General features: G+C 46.8%; 1 protein-coding gene across 1 annotated transcript in view; it reads left to right on the top strand.

Annotated features, from left to right (window-relative positions):
- The first annotated feature begins 1,870 nt into the window (after window positions 1–1,870).
- The window catches only part of FNBP1 (formin binding protein 1), a 49,855-nt gene continuing 33,150 nt past the window's right edge, over window positions 1,871–18,575 (top strand). The window contains exon 1 of the mRNA XM_083375374.1: window positions 1,871–2,151. Within this exon, the coding sequence (XP_083231500.1) occupies window positions 2,128–2,151 (24 nt within the window). The 5' untranslated portion in view covers window positions 1,871–2,127. The remainder of the gene's footprint in view (window positions 2,152–18,575) is intronic.

Genomic DNA, 18,575 nt, shown 5'->3' on the forward strand with positions numbered 1-18,575 from the left:
GTGCCATAAGCACTAGACCAAACTGCCTCTCCAAAAGGCCGACGTAATTATTATTTTTTCAGAGTAAGAGATATTTTAGTTGTTTTAATTCCTATCCTGCTGTATGGCACACACACAAGACGTTTGGGCGTTTTCACTGCATTCTTGTTGACTGGAGGTCTCTCACAAAGAACAATGGCTGTTTTCAAGTACAACACACTCATTGTTTTGCTTCACTGCCCTGATGTGATTTGGCCAAACATTGGGCTACTGTGTGCATCTGCAGGTGGCTGGCTTAGATGATCTCCCAGGGCCCTTCAGTTCTGCAAGTTGTGCCGGGTGTTGTGCAGAACTGGCCTACACACTGACGTGGCTTCAAGAGGCTAGATTCCCAGCAAACTTTGTACCAATTTTAGGAAGTCCGTGACTTACAACCACTCATTTAGCAACTGCTCTAAAGTCTAGAGAAAAGAAGGACTGGAGGGGCCATGATAGCAGCATTCCAGTATTTGAAAAGAATTACCATCAAGGGTTATCCATGCAAGAATCTTTGGGCGCCTGTCGTATTTTTTGATAGATCCCTTATGCTACAGCCATCTTCCCTTGCTGAGTGCAGAGCACAACTTCCATGGTTACCAGCCTGTTTGCGATAAGACAGGTGGTACACAAATCTGCAGGTAGCCCTCAACTTAGGATCACAGTTGAGCCCAAAATTTCTGCTGGCGAGACCATTGTTAAGTTAAATTTTCCCCATTTTGCGATTTTTCTGGCCACAGTTGCTAAGTGAATCATGGCAGTTGTTAACGGTTGTTAAGTGAATCTGGCTTCCCCATTGACTCAGTTTGTCAGAAGGTTCCAAAAGGGGATCACGTGACCCACCCGGGACGTTGCGACCGTCATAAATGTGAACCGGGGATGCTGCAACGGTCGTAAGTGTAAAAAACGGTCCCGAGTCTCTTTTTTCAGTACCTCTAAAACTTTGAGCGGTCAGTAAATGAATGTTGTCAGTCAAGGACTAGCTGTGTATGAATGGAAGGATGGCGATATGATTGATTTGTTGAGCTTAGATTAAATTGTACTTTAAGGATTTGGACAGCACCCGTCAGAGGAAGGCTTGGCAGGGATACAAGAGGGCGATTACGCTCCCATTGCCTGCCTATCTGAAGCACGTTTCTTAACCATGATCTGTGGGAGTCCAGGGATGTGTTAAGCCACCTTTGGTTTGTTCCTTGAGCTTCTCCCGGTCAATTGCAGTTGGAGGGTTTGGACGGCCCAGGCCGGCTGGCCATAGCGGGCTTAAGCTGGCCCGAGGAAGGTTTGGGGAGGGGGCCGTCACGTCCACAGGGCAAGCCCGGCTGCAGCACCTTAACCATGGTTTGCTTCTGGCCGAGCGCGCTGCGCCCGCTGCTCCGATGGAGCTTGCCCTTAGCGAGCTGGCGCACCGTCTTCGCTTTCGCAAAACCGAGTCCGGATCAAGTCCGCTCGGCTCCCGAGCCCGGCTACGGGGGGCTTTGGGCTAAGCCTCCTCCGCGAGCCCCCTCCCCGCCAATATCTCCCCCCGAGCTGCCGGCTGTCCTCGGAGCCCGCGAGGTCGCGCTTCAAGCTTGCAAAAGGCGCTGCCGCCTGGCTCAAGCCATCTAAGCGGGGGGGGGTGTGTGCCACCGACCCCCCCCTCTCGCGCTTGCGCAATCCCCGGAGCCCCCTGCTCGCCCTCCTCTTTTTCCCTCCTCCTCCCTGCATACCCGCTCCTTCTGGGGCCCCCCCGGCGCATGCGCGCTCTCCCCTTCCCCCTCCCCGAGCTGTCAACCTTCCCCCTCCCTTGCCCAAGACTCCGGAGTTGCTGCTTGAGCCATTTTTTTTTTTCCTTTTACTCCGGACGGAGGAAGCGATGGGCAGATAGCGAGTCTGGGGCTCTTGCGGGGGAGGTGGGAGGCAGACCGACCGAGGGACAGACCAGGCGGGGGCAAAGCCCCTTCTCCTCTCTGCCTCCCCCTTGCCATTGGCCAGCCTATGCCAGTTGGGCACAGGGCTGGGAAGGGGGCTCGCCTCCGACTGGGGGAGGCGGGAGCAAGAAGCAGGGGCTGAAGACCCCAGACCCCAGCTGCTCTCCAGGACGCGCCGCTTCGCGAAGCCCCAGCTGCTGGCACCATGAATTGGGGCACCGAACTGTGGGTAAGTCTGCCGCTGGAAGCGGAGGGGGGGAGTGCCAAGGCTTTAGCCTGGCTTGGGGGGCTTTCCGGAGAGCGGGAGCCTTCCCCTTCCCCTCCGGAGGGGGTCGCAAGCCGGGCGCCGCCGATGCGCCAACTTCCCCGGGCAAAGAAAACGAGGGGTGCGGCGGGGGAGTGAGGGGTGGAGGAGGAGGAACGAGATGGTTCATATTTCCTTCGCTGCGTTTTCTCCTGGGATTTCCCAGGAGGAAAAAAATAACGGTTTGCAAAGGCTGGCCGGGCGCCTCGTGGTTTTTTTTTTTTTGCAGCCGCTGCTTTTCCTCCTGGATGGTTCAAATGCAGACCTTGGCGGGGAGGGGGGGCGGTTTAGCGCAGCTTTTGGGGGGAAAGGGGGTGTCCGGCGAAGCGCGTGTGCCCGATCGGCTCGTTTGTAATTTTAACCTGGGTGTCTTCCCCCCCCCCCCACTGATGCAATCGCGAACGAAACGAGCCTCGGTGGGTCGAGGCGGCCGAGGCAAAAAATCGCATTTCTCAACAGGAGAACGGAAATGTTTTAAAGCCTTTCGTGGGGGAGAGAAGAAGAGGCGCTGGGGTGGCGGGGCGTGGAAGCGAAGCCAGAGGAGCCAGACGCGAGAAAGAGGACAGAGAGCTGGGGAACCTTTCTGGTGGGGGTGGGGTAATTATTCCCACCCACCCACCCACCCCGAAAAAAAATCTGCTCTCTTTCTTCGCTAACATTAAAAAAAAATCAGGGTGCTTTGATATTTCTGCTTGGTGATTTAAGCTAAGGGCTTATCTTGAGAGAGAAGCTATTTCTTATTTTTGCGCTTTATTTTCAGACGGGGGTCTTCGAGGCAGGCACCTCCCATTCCCCATGTTTTCCAACCGTTTCTCCTCTGTCCCCCGCCCCCCTTGCAGTGGCTTCACTAATTCCTGAATTAATGCCTCCCCCCCCTTTGATTCCAGCCACTACCGCTGCCTCATCGAAAAGGGGAGGAAAAGAGCTAACCAGGTTTAGCTAAAATGGTGTGAATGCAACCTCTTAAGATTTTCAAACCGGCAGGGATGGCCTCAGCCTGGAGATAGCTTTGACTGGAGGTGCTGAATGCTCTCTGGGGGGAAGAGAAAGGCTTAAATCGTTTTTATTTAATGGGAAAGAAAAAAAAGGTGTACTTATTGATTTCTGGCCTCTGTTTTTTTTTTTTTTCTTGTTTGCGTGATGTGGATCAGCTTGCCTGTCTATCCATCTATCCTGTCTAGCCATCCATCTTTTTCTGCTTCTACAAGATGTTTCTGGAATCCCTGACTCTTTTGCCCACCGTGTAAATGAGTTCGAGGCTCTTTGGCTGTTCTTTTATGACAATCCCCTGACTTTCAGAATTAAGTTGGTGGTCCTCTCCTCTTCACCCACCACCCAGCCCCAAAACTGCCAGCCTCACCTTGGCCTCTCGTGGGAATTCAACCTATGTAAACCCAGAGATCTTGAGTGAACCACAACTTAAACATGGGTGTGTTTTGTGAACATAGGAGTGGTGCTCACTCAACGTGTTTTATCTATTTCTGCAGTAACCGTTTTCAGGCTTGCACAAGATAGTAACCTAATCGAATTGGCTGAGTAGGTAGAAAAACTACAAACGGTTTAAAATTAACCGAGATAGTAAGGATATCGTGTGAAGGCTGCCAGTTTTTAGCTGGCCTAATGAGCTTTTTCTTCCTGGCAAATTGGGCAGAAAAGCAAAAGAATTTTAAGGAAGAATGACATTCACGATGAAGTAGAGTGTCTTCTAGCTTCCTGTTTCTGTTTGACTCACATTTTTATCGGGGAAAGAGAAAAACAGACAACTTTTTAGTTGCAATCAAGTAAGGAAAGGGAAAACGGTGTGTGTGTATGTGTGTGTGTGTGTGTGATGCTTGCCTATTTCATTCACGTAATTTTCTTAACTGTCGGAAGATTGAAAGGAGCTTGGGAAGGAAAGGCAGTTGGACTAGAAGACCTCCAAGGTCCCTCCCAACACTGTTATTCTGTTGTGGTTTTATGCACATTTAAAGCTTTACAGTGGATTTGGGAAGAAAACCCCATTTTTGCCTCAAATAGGAAATTAAATAAAACCAGTCACCGGTTGGATATATTAATCTCATCAAGCCGTGTTTATTTTGGATGGTTGGAAGAACGGAGTGGCCTACTGTGCTCAAACCAATAGGCCATAATTAGTGGCTTATAAACAAGGTCCAAAACCAAAATTGTTTTTGGCTAAAAGAGTATATGAAAATTCAGCCTGAAAGTTGAGCACGCCGTCATTGCTTGGCTCACTGCACAAAGCAAACCGATGTGAGGTTTGGGTAACAACTGCATGAAGCAAACTCTGGTTTAGTGCAACAGGTGATCCAACCAGGCAACATCGTCGGGGCTAATGAGTGTGGGGTTTGCTCCCCATTTATATGCAGCAGCAGCTCTGATCTTGGTGGTTTCCTTTCTGCCATTTCATGACCCAGCTGGGGAACACCATCAATGCTAGCAGGTGTGCCTTTTCCCCTGTGTATATGCAGCAGCTCTGAATTGGCTAGTTTTCTGGCAGACGTTTCATTACCCAGCTAGGTACCCTCATCAGTACTAGGAGGGAGTGGAGTTTGTGGAGGAGGAGGAGGACTTGTGGAGTCTGAGCTTGGCTGCTTCCTTGCAGACGTTTCATTACCATCATCAGATGCTTTCCCCCCACCCCCCTGTTGACTTTTATAAGTCCTTTGGAGAGACGTGGCTTTTAAGACTGTGACGCTGCCGTATTACTTTTCCTTGTTAGACACTGTGGAGCAAGGGAGAAATTGCTACTCTTGCTATTGTTTGGGAAAAGTGAGCCCAAGGATTTCCTTTGGCATTGTGAAAAGCAGCAAAGGATTTTGAAACCGAACCCTCGCTCTGGCTGCCGTCCAAACGTGAAAAGAGACTCCAGGTTCCTGTCCTGAGCTTTGGAGAAGTCCAGAATTCCTTGACCAGAGCCAACCAACTTTCAGTGGAAGAGAGGCACAGTCTACAACGCGGGTGGCGCATTTCCAGCTTAGAGGCGTGGGGGTAGCCTGCAACCCCAAATAATCAAGAGGCCGGTCTTGCAGAACGTCAGGCTGTTTCAGACACTGAAAGGATCGGAGAATTGCCGGATTGTTGCGCAAACACGTCGGACCAGGGCTGGTTCAGAGAGTTGCCTTGCAGGAGGCCGACAGCTCGGCTTTCGAGTAAACAGCTAATTAGGAAGATGATGGTCTCTTTGAAGGAGATCCTGTGGCATTTGCTCAATGAGAGAAGCGAAAGGCTGGATGATGCTACGTCTGTTGGTTGCTCAGGCAACTGAGGCATGGAGTGGACGGTCTGTGAGAGGGTGAACTCTAAGCTAGCTACTCAAACTAAGACGGACAGTAGAGATAAGTCCTTGACTTACGGCAGTTTGCTTCGTGACCGTTCAAAGTTACAACCGCACCGAAAAAGGGGACTTATGACTGTTTTTTCAGTTTTAGCCTTGGTTGCGTTCCCCACGGTTATGTGACTGAAGTTCAAAAGCTTAGCCACCGCTTCATATTTATGATGGTTGCAGTGTCCAGGGACATGATCCACCAATGCACCTTCTGCCTCCCTCAGGGCAGAAGGAGCGGGCCCTGGAGTAACTCAGACCAGCCTTTGGATCACTAACGTCCTTTCACCACCCACCTCGACTCCCAGCGGGGAAGTCAAAAGTTCTCTCTCTCTCTCTCTCCCTTGGAAATAAACCATCCAGGCTCTTGTCCTAATGATAGAGCTCAGCAACTTGTGGCTGCTGTGTGTGTATTTGTGGTTGTGGAAGGCAGCCTTTCCTCTGGCTAGTTTGGAAGCGCTGGCGGGTGGCGTTGAGCTGAATCTTTAATTTGGTACAACTGGAAGAGAGACGGGGTGAATCCGTCTTCGGTGCCGTGAAGTGCTTAAAACTCAAAACTCCCATCACTGGAGGCTTTTGAGAAGAGACCGGACAGCCATTTGCCTGGAATGGGAAAGGGTCTCCTGCTTGAACAGGGGGTTGGACTGGAAGACCTCCAAGGTCCCTTCCAGCTCTATTATTCTATCTTCTGCTTTGCCCCTCGAAAAACAAAGGTTGACTTTTTGCTCCAAACTGCCAGTACAGATTTTCTCACAAATAGGGTATCCTGCTTGGGCAAGGGGGGTTGGACTGGAAGACCTCCAAGGTCCCTTTCAGCTCTGTTACCTGCTTCTATCAAAGTCTCTCTCGGCTTCCAGCTCTTGCTATTCTGTTTTTGTTAAAATCTCCCTTGACTTAACGGCGCTTTAACTCTTAAGCCACCGTTGGCTGGGTTCATAAGTAAACTTTCTCCTGCTTTAATGACCTAACCCTGCTTGGCCTAAGCTTGCCTTTGAGTCAGATTTGAATTTTTGGGGTAGCCAGATGGAAAGTTTTGCTAGTTTATTTTCCGTGGGTGTTTTCTCTTTTCCTACTCTAGCCTACAGCTCTAGGGCTTCATAAGGTGTCCCATCCCCTGTTCTGACCAGTTTCGAGACCCGTGCTGGGTTTGTGGGTCATCTGAAGATGGTTCGGTCGCACTGGATGCCAAATATCATTCCGACGGAGACATCCAATACAGTATCGAGATAGTCCTCTACTTACAACTGCTGTTGGTGTTGTGACTCAGGGCCAGCCTGTGGGTCCGACAGCCGGCTCCGACGTATCGGAGGACTCAGATGAGGGGGAGGAGGGAGACGAACCGGCTGATGATGGTTTGGAGGCTTTGCAGAGTCCTCAGCCGGGGACCTCTTCTCAGCTGCGTGAGCCCGAGAGTGCGGAGGATGATGACCCACAGCTGGCCCTGTTCAAGGACGCCCGACGCAGGAGGCAGTCGAGCAGGAACAAACAAAGAAAGGCTATGGGACTCCTCGGGAGGAGGCACAGGGAGACCACGCCCTGAGCTCTCTATAAAAGGAGTGTTTGGGGAGGGGCTGGTTGCTGAAAGCAACTTTTCCGCTTGAGAAGACAAGCTCTAGTGTTTTTGTTAACTGCGTAATTAAATCTTGGCAGAAGCCTTTTAGCCTTGGACGCTCTCCAGTCTCTTCTTTCTGATAAGGGGTTTGTTAGAAGAGGGCTGGTTCAGAACAGTTGGGTTGTTAAATGAGTCGTGCCCAATTTATAATTTGGGGATGCTGCAACGGTTATAAGTGTGAAAAACGGTCATAAGTCCCTTTTCCAGTGCCTTTGTAACTTTGAACGGTCAGTAAATGAAGTGTTGAGGGTTGCCTGTATCTGCCATCTACCCCTTCAGCACAGCTTTCCCCCATCAATTCAAATGTCTGGCTGCTTAATAGCTCAATCCATTAATTGGCCCATCCGGAAAATCCATTGATTATTTCCCTACTGATTGATTGCTTGGAAACATAAACTGGTATCTGATAAAAACACCGAACTTCACATCCAATTGTCTTGTGATGAGCACGAAATCCATAAATATGGATTTGAACAGGCAAAGCTTTGGGCCCTAAACAGTTATTAGCCAGTGATTATATTTCCCCTCACCCATCAATCACAAAAGCCATGAGTGGGTTTGGGTGGGTTTGTAATCCATAACCCTATTCTTTTCAAATTAAATCCCGTTGCATTTAACAACCGTCCTTTAAATTAGACAAATTCCTACAAGAGCAAAGCCAACCCTTGTTTTCTCATAGCCCATTTGGAGATTTTGAGCTATTTTTTAATTCAGCTTGGCAGTATATCATCTGCATTGTATTTTTAAATGTATAAGGTGCCCATCTCGCTAGCTGAGGCAATTGTATATACAGGTAGACTTTGATTTGCTATCGCAATTGATTCCCAAATTTTCAAAATTGAACCCCAAAATGTTCACATGGGGCCACCACAAAGAAGAGGGGGGGTCAACTTATTCACCAAAGCACCAGAGGGCAGGACAAGAAGCAACAGATGGAAACTAACCAAGGAGAGAAGCAATCTGGAATTAAGGAGAAACTTCCCAATGGTGAAGACAATTAACCAGTGGAACAGCTGACCTCCAGAAGTTGTGGGTGCTCCATCCCTGGAGGTTTTTAGGAAGAGATTGGACAACCAATTTGTCTGGAATGGCATAGGGTCTCCTGCCTGAGCAGGGGGTTGGACTAGAAGACCTCCAAGGTCCCTTCCAGCTCTGTTCTGGTTGATTGACTGCCTGCATAATGAAATATTCTTGCCACAACAACAACGGGACAAAATTCCTGGTGTTTGCAGGATTTTAATTCCCAGAATCCTAAAATAGCGCCAGAATACCTGGAGTTGCATCCTGATCCAGCTAGAAGTTATCCAATGAAGTCATGTTTACTCTTGAGTCAAATGTATAGCACGGCAATATCATACGACTGTCACGAGTGCCGCATTTTGCAGAAGCCACAACACGTGTTTTAACCCACCCTCCTGACTCCACTTCCTCTGAAAAATCCCTTTTCTTTCTCCGAAATTTGTCGAGCAGTTTTGTGTCTTCTGTGCATTCCAGGGTTCAAAGCTGTGTTTCTGTCCAGTTTATTTATCCCAGTGTTTCTCAACCAGAAGTATATGCAAGACTAATATATTTTTATCACGGTTAGTTGAACAGTCTGGATTTTGCCATTTTGTCCCTCCCAAGGACCTGGGATATAGGCAAATCTTGTTGTCTGATTGTGTCAAAGCTATCCTGGCAGGATGTAAGCTGTGCCAGGGGACCTTGAGGCCAGCCACATTCACTCTGCCCTAGGAAGGAGACAATGGCAAACCACTTCTGCAAAATCTTGCCAAGAAAAAGGCAGGAGCTTGTCCAGGCAGTCTCTGAGATTCAGACCCGATTGAACAGAAGGAAAAATAAAGGGAAATAAGAAGGAAATTGAGAGGTGACAATGCTTAGCGTCTGCAGAAGGCAAGAGCACTTAAATCGTATTTAGCATCGTAGAAAGCAAAGGTAGTATATGGATTTTCCGCCCTCATTTCAATTTTTCCATTAGCACCTCCTTCACTTTTTATGCAACTATTGGTCCTTGTTTTATGCAGAACAAGAGAAGTTGTGGATTCTCTGCTCCTGGAGGTTTTCAAGAAGAGATTTGACAGAAATTTGCCTGGAATAGTGTAGGGTCTCCTGCTTGAGCAGGGGGTTGGACTAGAAGACCTCCAAGGTCCCCTTCCAACTTTGTTGCTCTGTTATTCTGTTTTGTTTTTGTTGTGTTTTTTTTGCACTCAAGGGGAATTGATTTACCTCTTTTCTTATAACGAGGAGAAGGTTGTTGGTTTGTGTTTAGGGTCCTGGGTTTCCTGGGGGCAGGAGGGTGAAATGTGGAGCTGCGTAGGCTTGTGTGTGTGTGTGTGTGTGTGTAAGTGAAGTGAGGCTGCAAATAAACCAGGCGAAGAGGAAGAAATTGAGAAACAAAAGGAAGAGAGAATGGACAGGAAGGCAGCCCAGAGGCAAAAATGTGCTTCCTCCACTTTCAGTATTCTACACAAAGGAACGAGACGGGATGTATAAACAATATAGTGTCCTTTAGGTAACATGCACCAGATGCAGGGACCCCTCATTCCCGCATCCCCATGTTCCACAGCCTTGCAAATGTTGCAGAACTGCCATGGCGAGCACAGGAGTTCAGGAATGAGGTTTGGGTTGCAGAATTCTTTCTCCTCTTCCTTCTCCACATCCTTTTTTTCTCTTTTCCTTCTCCTTTCCTGCACATTGTCTGTCTCCTCCTCTTCCTCCTTTTTTCTTTTCTTCTCCTTTTTCTCCTTTATCTTCTCTTCCTCTTTCTCCTTATTCTTTTTCCTCTTCCTCTCTCCCCTTCCTTCTTTCTTTCCTTCCTTCCTTCCTTCCTTCCTTCCTTCCTTCCTTCCTTCCTTCCTTCCTTCCTTCCTTCCTTCCTTCCTGGAACATAGCATGGAAAAAGTAAGTTCCCTTTCTCTCCTCCACTGAAGGCAGTCCAAGTTTCTAGATCTCATGACTTTGGAAAAAAAATCTGAAAAATGCGCGGATGACATTGGATGAGCTGAGAATGAACACTTCATATGTCTTGGTCACGTTGACCTGCAGGAGGAAATCTGTTTATGCCACTTATTAAACGTGGCAATTTTTAAAATAAAGCGTTAAAAAAAGCAAAGTTTATTTTATTTGAATAATTTATGCTGTTTGCAAAGCGCTTCCTGTTTTGTCAGAATAGATGCTGTTGCAGAATTTAAAAAATACAGTAGCCCATATGGTCTCGGGCAGATATCCTGATAAAATTTTCTCCCGGCAATGAAAATACTTGTCTTTGCACTCTGGATCACTATTTATGCTCTAGATTCTGCTTTAAGAATGTGAGCAACAAAGGAGGCTTCTGTGCTAAATCCTCTCTGGAAGAAAATATGAGAGGCTTTGTGAAAATTAAACCAAAACACAGCTTTTTTTGTTTTTGTTTTCAAATCGATTCCAACTGGATGGATGCATATTTTAGTAGGACGCTCGCGGGAGTTAGTGCTTTTAAAGTTGTGGGTTTAAAGTTGGCAAAAAGAAATGGGGCAAAACTCACTTAACAACTGTCTCACTTTAGCGACAGAAATTTGGGGCTCTGTTGCGATCGTAAATTGTGCCTAATTTGGGGGGAAAGGTCAGGATCAGCCAACTTCAGTGCCCCCTGACTCTGAAAGTGGGGGTTCCCTTCTGTGAGGGATAAGGGGGCGTGGTTGGGGAGGGACTTTGGGGAGGAGCTTGTCTGCAAGCTCCGCCCCATCGTAGAATCCCAGTGGCAGTCAGGTCAGGCACGACCTTTCAGCTGGTCGTAAGTGGGGGACTGCCTGCTTCCCTTTGAAAGATCCAAGGTTCGCGCAAATAAAGAGGAATTCAGGACTGCAGGCAGACAACAAGGAAACGAGGAACTGCATCATTTAAAAACTGGGTCCTTCCCACCCGCGGCTCTTTCTGCAAACCCTTGAAGCTGTCTGAGATGAGATTCTCCTTCTTCTGCCTTGTGGTCTCTCTTTCTGTGCCGCACATCGTCAGTATTTCCTGTGCGTGGCAGACCTACTTTCCCCCCCCCCCAACACACACACACACACTTTATCTTCTTAATTTACAGTTAAGTGATAGACAGAAAATATCAACAGGGAGGGGAAAAAAACACTTTGCAGGAAAAGCAACAACAACCCATGGAACAGCCTCCAGAAGTTGTGGGTGCTCCATCACTGGAGGCTTTGAAGAAGAGGCTGGACAGCCCCTTTGCAGAAATGGTATGGGGTTCTCCCCAACCCCACCTTTGGGCACCGGGGACCGGTTACGTGGAGGGCGGTTTTTCCACGGACTGGGTGTGTGTGGTTTTGCATGGTGCCTGAATTGCATGTGTGTGTGGATGGGGTTTTTACTTGCTTCCGCAGCCCGTCCTGGTCTCTGGCCTGGGGGTTGGGGACCCCTGTATTATATTCACGAAGACTTGGATAATATAGGATTGAATGCAGATGAGTATTCAGCATGACTCATGATTCAAACTTGATTTATTGATTTTTTTTCCCCTGTAACATGCTGGAAAGACACCATCTGTGGGTCAGCCTTCATGGGTTTGACCTTAATCTGCAGTTAGCCTGTGCTTTTGTTTGACAGATCTGAGACACTGATCGAAAAGAATATTTGTCGGTCAGGATTAAACTGTGGGGTCCTTGGTCTTCTCTGAGCTTGGTGGTTTCCTTGCAGACATTTCACGACCCAACTAGGTAACATCATCAGTGCTGAAAGGGAGTTGAGTTTGGGAAGAGGAATAACAGTGACAGCTTCCTTTTGGTCTTTTCCAGACCGAGCTGTTGGCCAGCCAGAAAATGCTCTGTTACTGATTTATCCCTGCCAGCTGGATTTAGGCTGATCTCTGCCCAAAAGAACTAATTGACATTTCCTGAGAAATATTCTTCCTTGACAAAGATTTGTGTCCTTACAGCTATGGAGTAAGCATACAATGACCTAACTCTTCCAGGAGGGAGGACTGCAAACAAAATGAATTTAATGGATGTGAAGTTCCAGTAAATTATTCATTTGCTTGCCTAAACAACGGCCTTTTTCTGCTTTGGGCGCCTCAGCATTCTTTGCAAATATTTTCCCTTTTTTTCCCCCTTCACCCACTTCTGTGCATTCATGGACTTCTAAAGGGGAAGTTTGTTAACTCGAATATTGCCTAGACGTTTAATTTTCTTTAAAGAAGAAAACTGCACAAGTGTGCTTAGAGTTAGCGGTTTTGTTGGATGGAAACAGCAGAAGGTATTTTAAATATGTGAGTAATTTGACCGAATCCTTTTGGTTTAATGAGATCGTTTCTATTATCACTGCTTATTCTTCCGTACTGTATTCCTTTTAATCAGATCATGTTGGGATTAGGTATTCGTATTCTTTGACTAACCACCACAATTGTGACCCAAATTTCTGCTAAACAAGGGGACTCACACAGAGAACAAACTCCATTCTCCTCTACCACTGATGATGTTACCTAGTTGGGTCATGAAACGTCTGCAAGAAAACCTGCAATCTCAGAGGGCAGCAAGGACCCCACATGCGACTTATTTTCAAACCCCCTTTCTTCATATTGTCCCTTTTCATTCAAAGCACCGTGTAATGAGGTTCCGGATTTATTCGGCTGGTGGAAACAAAATTTGAATAATGCACCTTCCATTTCAGCCAATTCCAATGTCAGGTGTGTTTTTTTTGTTTTTTGTTTTGTTTAGTCTGCAGAAGGTTTATGATGGTACTTATTTCCACTCCTGATGTGCGATGTTTCTAGAACACCGGATGAAGTTTTGAGTAAATGGGCAATCTATGACCCAGTGGAAAAAAAATGTGGCTGAATCATAAAATGCCGGTTGTTGTGTTCTAGCAAACTGGGATGCACAAGAAAACACTTCCGGGGGGTGAAGAGAGGAAATTGTGTGGTTGAGAAGAGAGACATTACAACAATTGCTTCTGGAGGCTCAAGAAATGCATGTTATTCCATCCAATATGAAGGATTTAAGTGCCAAACAGGCAGTCCTCGACCTACGAATTTCTGTCACTAAGCAAAGAGAATGTCAAGAGAGGCACGCTTGATTTTTCAGCCAGATTGGCTGATAGGCTGATTTAAAGCATTCAGTTAAAAACATCGATGCAATTAGGCCAGAAATGGACAGGCAACTCATATTGATGGGAACCGAGGATTTAAAATCCCCCAAGAAGATGGTCTTGAAAGCTTCTTATGAACCTCTCCGAATCTGGTGCTGGGGATGGCATTGGCGTCCATTTCCCCTTTTCTTGGCATTGCCAATTTCACCCGTTCTGCTTGGAAAGAGCAGCACATTTCTTAGGCTGAGCTGTGCCAACTGCGGTGAGATCATCCCGGATTTTAAAACCTCAGGACTGCTTGTGAAAACTTGCTTTGGGGTAGGGGGCAATCGTTATCACTTTCTCCATTTGACACCCCCCCCCCCAGTCTCTAGAGAAGAAACTTTCCTCTCTCTCTTGATCTTCAGTGAAGCGAGCCTTGGGTAGATTCTGTCTCTGATCTTAGACATCTTTAGATGTGAGACACTGATATCAAAAACGTTGTAAAATGGGGCATGACTTACTTAACAACTACTTTGCATTGCAACAGAAATTTTGGGTGCGGTCCTCAAGTCGAGGACTATCTGTAATCTCCCTTTTTGGGACGCCAGATAGATTCCGCTACATTTTTTGTGATCTTCCAGACGGATGATCGGGTGTTATTCAGAGTCACCAGGGCCCCTCCTGGTGTGGGTTGCCTTTGCGCGCTCTCTCTCCCTAATTGTGTGCTTGTGAACCTCTTAAGGCAGCGATCCGTCTTCGCTTTATTTGGGCGGTCATAAGGTCCAAATTATTTCCAGCTTCTTCCTTCCGTGCAGGAAACCAAAACGTGCGCACAGCCACCTCCTCTTCAATTGCAGATTCACAAAAAAATAAGTGTGAGAGTGTTAACTAAGTGAAGTGATGCTGTAGCCCATTTAAGGGTCTGTTTGAGCCACTCAGTTTAAAAATAGAATATTCCTCTGTCAAACCTCAGCCTGCAGACTGTGAAACTCTTCCCATCGATAGAGACGATCTTAATTATTTTGTGCCCTGGATGTATCTATATGTTCACTACGGGGGGGAAGGGGATAGGGAAGTGTTTCCTCTGCATTTAGAGGAATCGAGTACCGCAACTCACTTGTGTTATTGCTCGGTGGACTTTTGCTTCAGTTTCTTGCGGCAGGAGTTAATTTCAGATCAGCTCTTTTGTGTGTCTGCGTGAGGCTGAGTTCCAGGAGAAAACAAGGAAGCGGATTTTATTCCCCCTGCTCAGAAGCAGCGGGAACAATCAGTCAGTCAACATACAGGCAGTCCTCAACTTAACAACATTTCATTTAGTGACCATCCAAAGTTACGACGGCACTGGAAAAAGTGACTCATGTGTGTTTTTCATGCAACCGTCGCAGCATTCCCAAGGTCACGGGATTAAAACTAGGATTCTTGGCATCCGGTGTGTATTTATGACGGTTTCAGCATCCCGGGGTCACGTGATCCCCTTTTGCAAAATCGGTGGGGAAGCCAGGTTCACTTAGCAACCACGTTTCTAACTTAACAACTGCAGTGATTTGCTTAACAACGGTGGGAAGAAAGATCCTATAACAGGACAAAACTAATCAACAGCTGTGGAAATTGGGGCCCGGTTGTTGTCGTAAGTCGAGGAGTATCTGTCCGTGCGATCTGCCTCCAACATGGGCATCTTTGTTCCTCCAGAGCCCTGAGCAGCGGCCCCAGTGCCAGTGGACTTGCAACTTGCGGAGTGCCCCAAAGTTGCCCACAAGGATGCAGCATCCTTTCGTCTCCTTCTGCTCTCTTGCCTTAACGTTGCCACCCCCTGCGGCCCGGAGGAGAGGGCAGACTGGCATGGCTCTTTCCACAAAGCAGGGCAGGAGGAGGGTCTGATTGGCAGAGCTTGCTGGGGCTTCCTCGAATCAAACCACGGTTAGAAATGGAGCAGCCAGGCCAGCGATGCTCCATTGGTGGAGAAGACCCCCCCCCCTTTTCTAGGAATGCCGACTCTGTTGCTATAGCAGCAGCCGAAAACTGCCGCTTTGGTATTTGACTGGCTTCCTTGCAATTTGCTGGAAGGAGCTAACCAGACACAGAACAGCTGCTGGGTGGATTGTGATTTAAATCCCAAATCTTTGGGGGCATCGCTTATTTTACCCTCTTCCAATCATCATTCAGTGGAGGAATGTCCTGGTTTGTCGAGCTCCCACATGGCACGAAGCCAGCATCCTGGCTTTTGGTTCAGGGCTGTTTTTTGATATTTCGGGGTTTGAGGCTCTGTCGGTTGCCTGGGCGCAGCTGTTTGTGACATGTTCGAGAAACCAGGGTTGCATTAATGGCAAGTATGGCTAGGGGGTGGGAGAAGCATCCGGTGGCACGGTGTTTTGGGGTTTGTGGAGTGGTTGGGGGTGTGTGTGGAAAGGACGAGGGGGAGGGGTGAAACCTCACAGAATTGTTTCATTCGATTCAGATTCGAGCTGTATGAAAAAGAAATGGCAAAAACTGCTGTCCAGTAATGGCCATTTTGCAATTTGACTTCTGCAACTGGGGCTTGAACTGGTCTGGGGCTAACAGAACCTTAAAGACATAGGGATCCCAAGGATCATCTATCCCAACCTTCAGCAATGTGCAGAGAAACAAATTCAGCTGTGCACGAAAGGCATCTTCCCAGTCTCTGCCCCACAACCTGCAAAGATGGGACAGCCCATCATGAAAGGCGGGAGGGAGGGAGGGAGGGAGGGAGAAATAGGGACACCAGAGAAGGAAGAAAGGAAAACGAAAAAGATAAAAGGAAGAGAAATGGAAAGATGAGGGAAGGAAGGGATAAGAAAAAGAGAAGAGAAGGAAGGAGAAATAGAAAAACGAGAGAGGGAGGGAATAAGAAAAAGTTAAGAGATGAAAGAAAAAAGAGGTAGAAAATGAGGGAGGGAGGGAAGGAAGGAATAGAAGCATGAGAGAAAGGGTCAAGGCAAAAAACTAAACACAGCTTTGATGAAGATGAAGATCCCGACTTTTCTCCATGCGGTTCCTACGCTCCTACTGCAGGATGATGCAGGCCGGTGACAAGGAGGAAAACCGCGTAAAAAACGTCCCGGGATATTTCTTTCTAGTAAGAGCTTCTTCCTCCGAGCTACAGGCTTGACAGAGAAGAGCCCACCTTTTAACAGAGACAATTATACTTTTCTTTTAAGACTTGAAGTTGCTAAATTCGAAAAGGAGGAACGTTTTGGTAGCTAATGCAAGATTAATGTGGTGGGTTTTTGTGTCCGGCTGATTGGCAATTCGCTCATCGCCAGTCCGTGACTTGACAAAATGCAGAATATCAGAAACTGGTCAAAGCCAATTTTCTTGCCAAATCTAATTTTGGATTTTTGATCCTGAGAGCTGATAGTTGAAGGGTCCGTTTAGGACTTGGGTAGGTTAACGTGGCTTCCAAATTCTTTTCTTCAAGTCTTCCGTTGGAAGATGAAAGATGAAAGAACCCTTCTCGGTGCATCTCTACGTATCCAAGAAAGAGCTTGAAGGGTTCTGAGGAAATCTGGAGAGAGGCAGTTTGGTCTAGTGGTGAAGGCAGCAGTAGAGACCAGGAGACGGTGAGTTCTAGTCCCACTTTAGGCCTAAAAGCCAGATGGATAACTTTGGGCCAGTCGCTAGGAGACAGTGAGTTCTAGTCTGCTCTGTGCATGCATGCAATTCTTTTTTCTTTTTCTTTAATTTAACGAATCTTTTTTTAAAAATAAACAATAAAAAAATCCTCTGTAGTGGACTGTCCTGTGGGGAATTCTACTTCTTTCCCCCCCTTACTTAAATTGAAACTTGTAAGCAAAAGGAACAAACGGTCAAGTTAACTTTAAAGTTGTAGCTGTACTCGGCTCCTTGCAAAAAAGTTTCTTTTTAAAATTGTAAAGCTTGTTCACCGGTTTGTTTATTTGTAAACAGAGAGGAACTAGCAGAGATGTTCCCTTCATTTCTTCTTTCAGTCGCACTGCTGGTTTTACATCTTGTTTTCTTTGAAAGGGATTTGTTTTGCTTGAAGTTAGTTTTGTGTTGTAAGTATATACACTGGTTTTTGTCTTCAGTAGAAGCACAGAACTTTTTACAAAAATGCATTTGGAATACACTGAATGAAAAACAATAACCAGACTGAGTTCAAAATGCTTCTGATTCCATTTAAAAGAAGGAGGAGGAGGAAGAGGAGGAGGAGGAGGAGGAGGAGGAGGAGGAGGAGGAGGAGGAGGAAGAGGAGGAGGAGAAGAAGAAGAAGAAGAAGAAGAAGAAGAAGAAGAAGAAGAAGAAGAGGAGGAGGAGGAGGAGGAGGAGGAGGAGGAGGAGGAGGAATCAAGGCTGCCTTATTTAGGAATTAAAGTTAACTTTAATTAACTTCGTTTGTTCGGTGCAATTAGCTTCCACCTACCAAATGAATTTAATTAAAAAAAATCTCTTGTGTTCTTCAAGGTAGAAAGGTTTTGTTTTGTTTTGTTTTTTTAGCAAATCCAATCTAAAATTTAGGCCAAGCAAGTGAAGATCACCCATAAAATCCCCTTCTTGCAGCTTTCTTAGCAACAACTGGAAGTATAATAATAATTATTGTAATAATAAATACGAATCCTAATAGGATGACTGTGGCAAAAGAAATCAAAGGTACTTCCAATAGTGATAGGGGCCTTGGGTCACCCAGCTGTTTTTCAGGCTAAGGAGGGACTAGAACTCTCCGTCTCCTGATGATGGGCTCAGAGTTACCCAGCTGACTTTCATGCCTAAGGCAGTGCTACAATTCACTGCCTCCTGATCCATTGTCCCAAAGTCACCCAGTCAGTTTTCATGCCTACAACTTATCTTCTCACTGTGACTGGTCCCAAATCACCCAGCTAGTTTTCGTGCCTAAGGCAAAACTAGAACTCACGGTCTCCGGGTGATAACCCCAAAGCCATCAAGCCAGCTTTCATGATTAAGGCGGGACTAGAACTCCCAGTCTCCTGGTTTTCTAGCCTGGTGCCTTTTCCACTAGAACCAGTATTTAAGTACTGAATATTCATAGCTTTCTGCTTAACCGATGTAAAAAATATAATAATTGGACTGGAAAGGATCCTGGAGATTTTCTAGTTCAACCTGCTGGTTCACGCAGGAGACCCTGTGCCATTCCAGACAAATGGCTGTCCAGTCTCTTCTTGAAAACCTCCAGGGATGGAGCAGGCACAACTTCTGGAGGCAAGGAGTTCCACTGGTTAATTGTTCTCGCTCTCGGGAAATTTCTCCTTTGTTCTAGGTTACTTCTCTCCTTGGTTAGGAAAGTTTCTCCTTCCAAATCCTGTGTTTCCTGCATCTGATAACTTTATAAGAAGAGGATTATTTTTTAAAAAAATGTTTCTTTGAAAGGGTGAACAGTGC

The sequence above is a fragment of the Vipera ursinii genome (assembly GCF_947247035.1).
Source record: "Vipera ursinii genome assembly, chromosome: 16".
NCBI lineage: Eukaryota > Metazoa > Chordata > Lepidosauria > Squamata > Viperidae > Vipera > Vipera ursinii.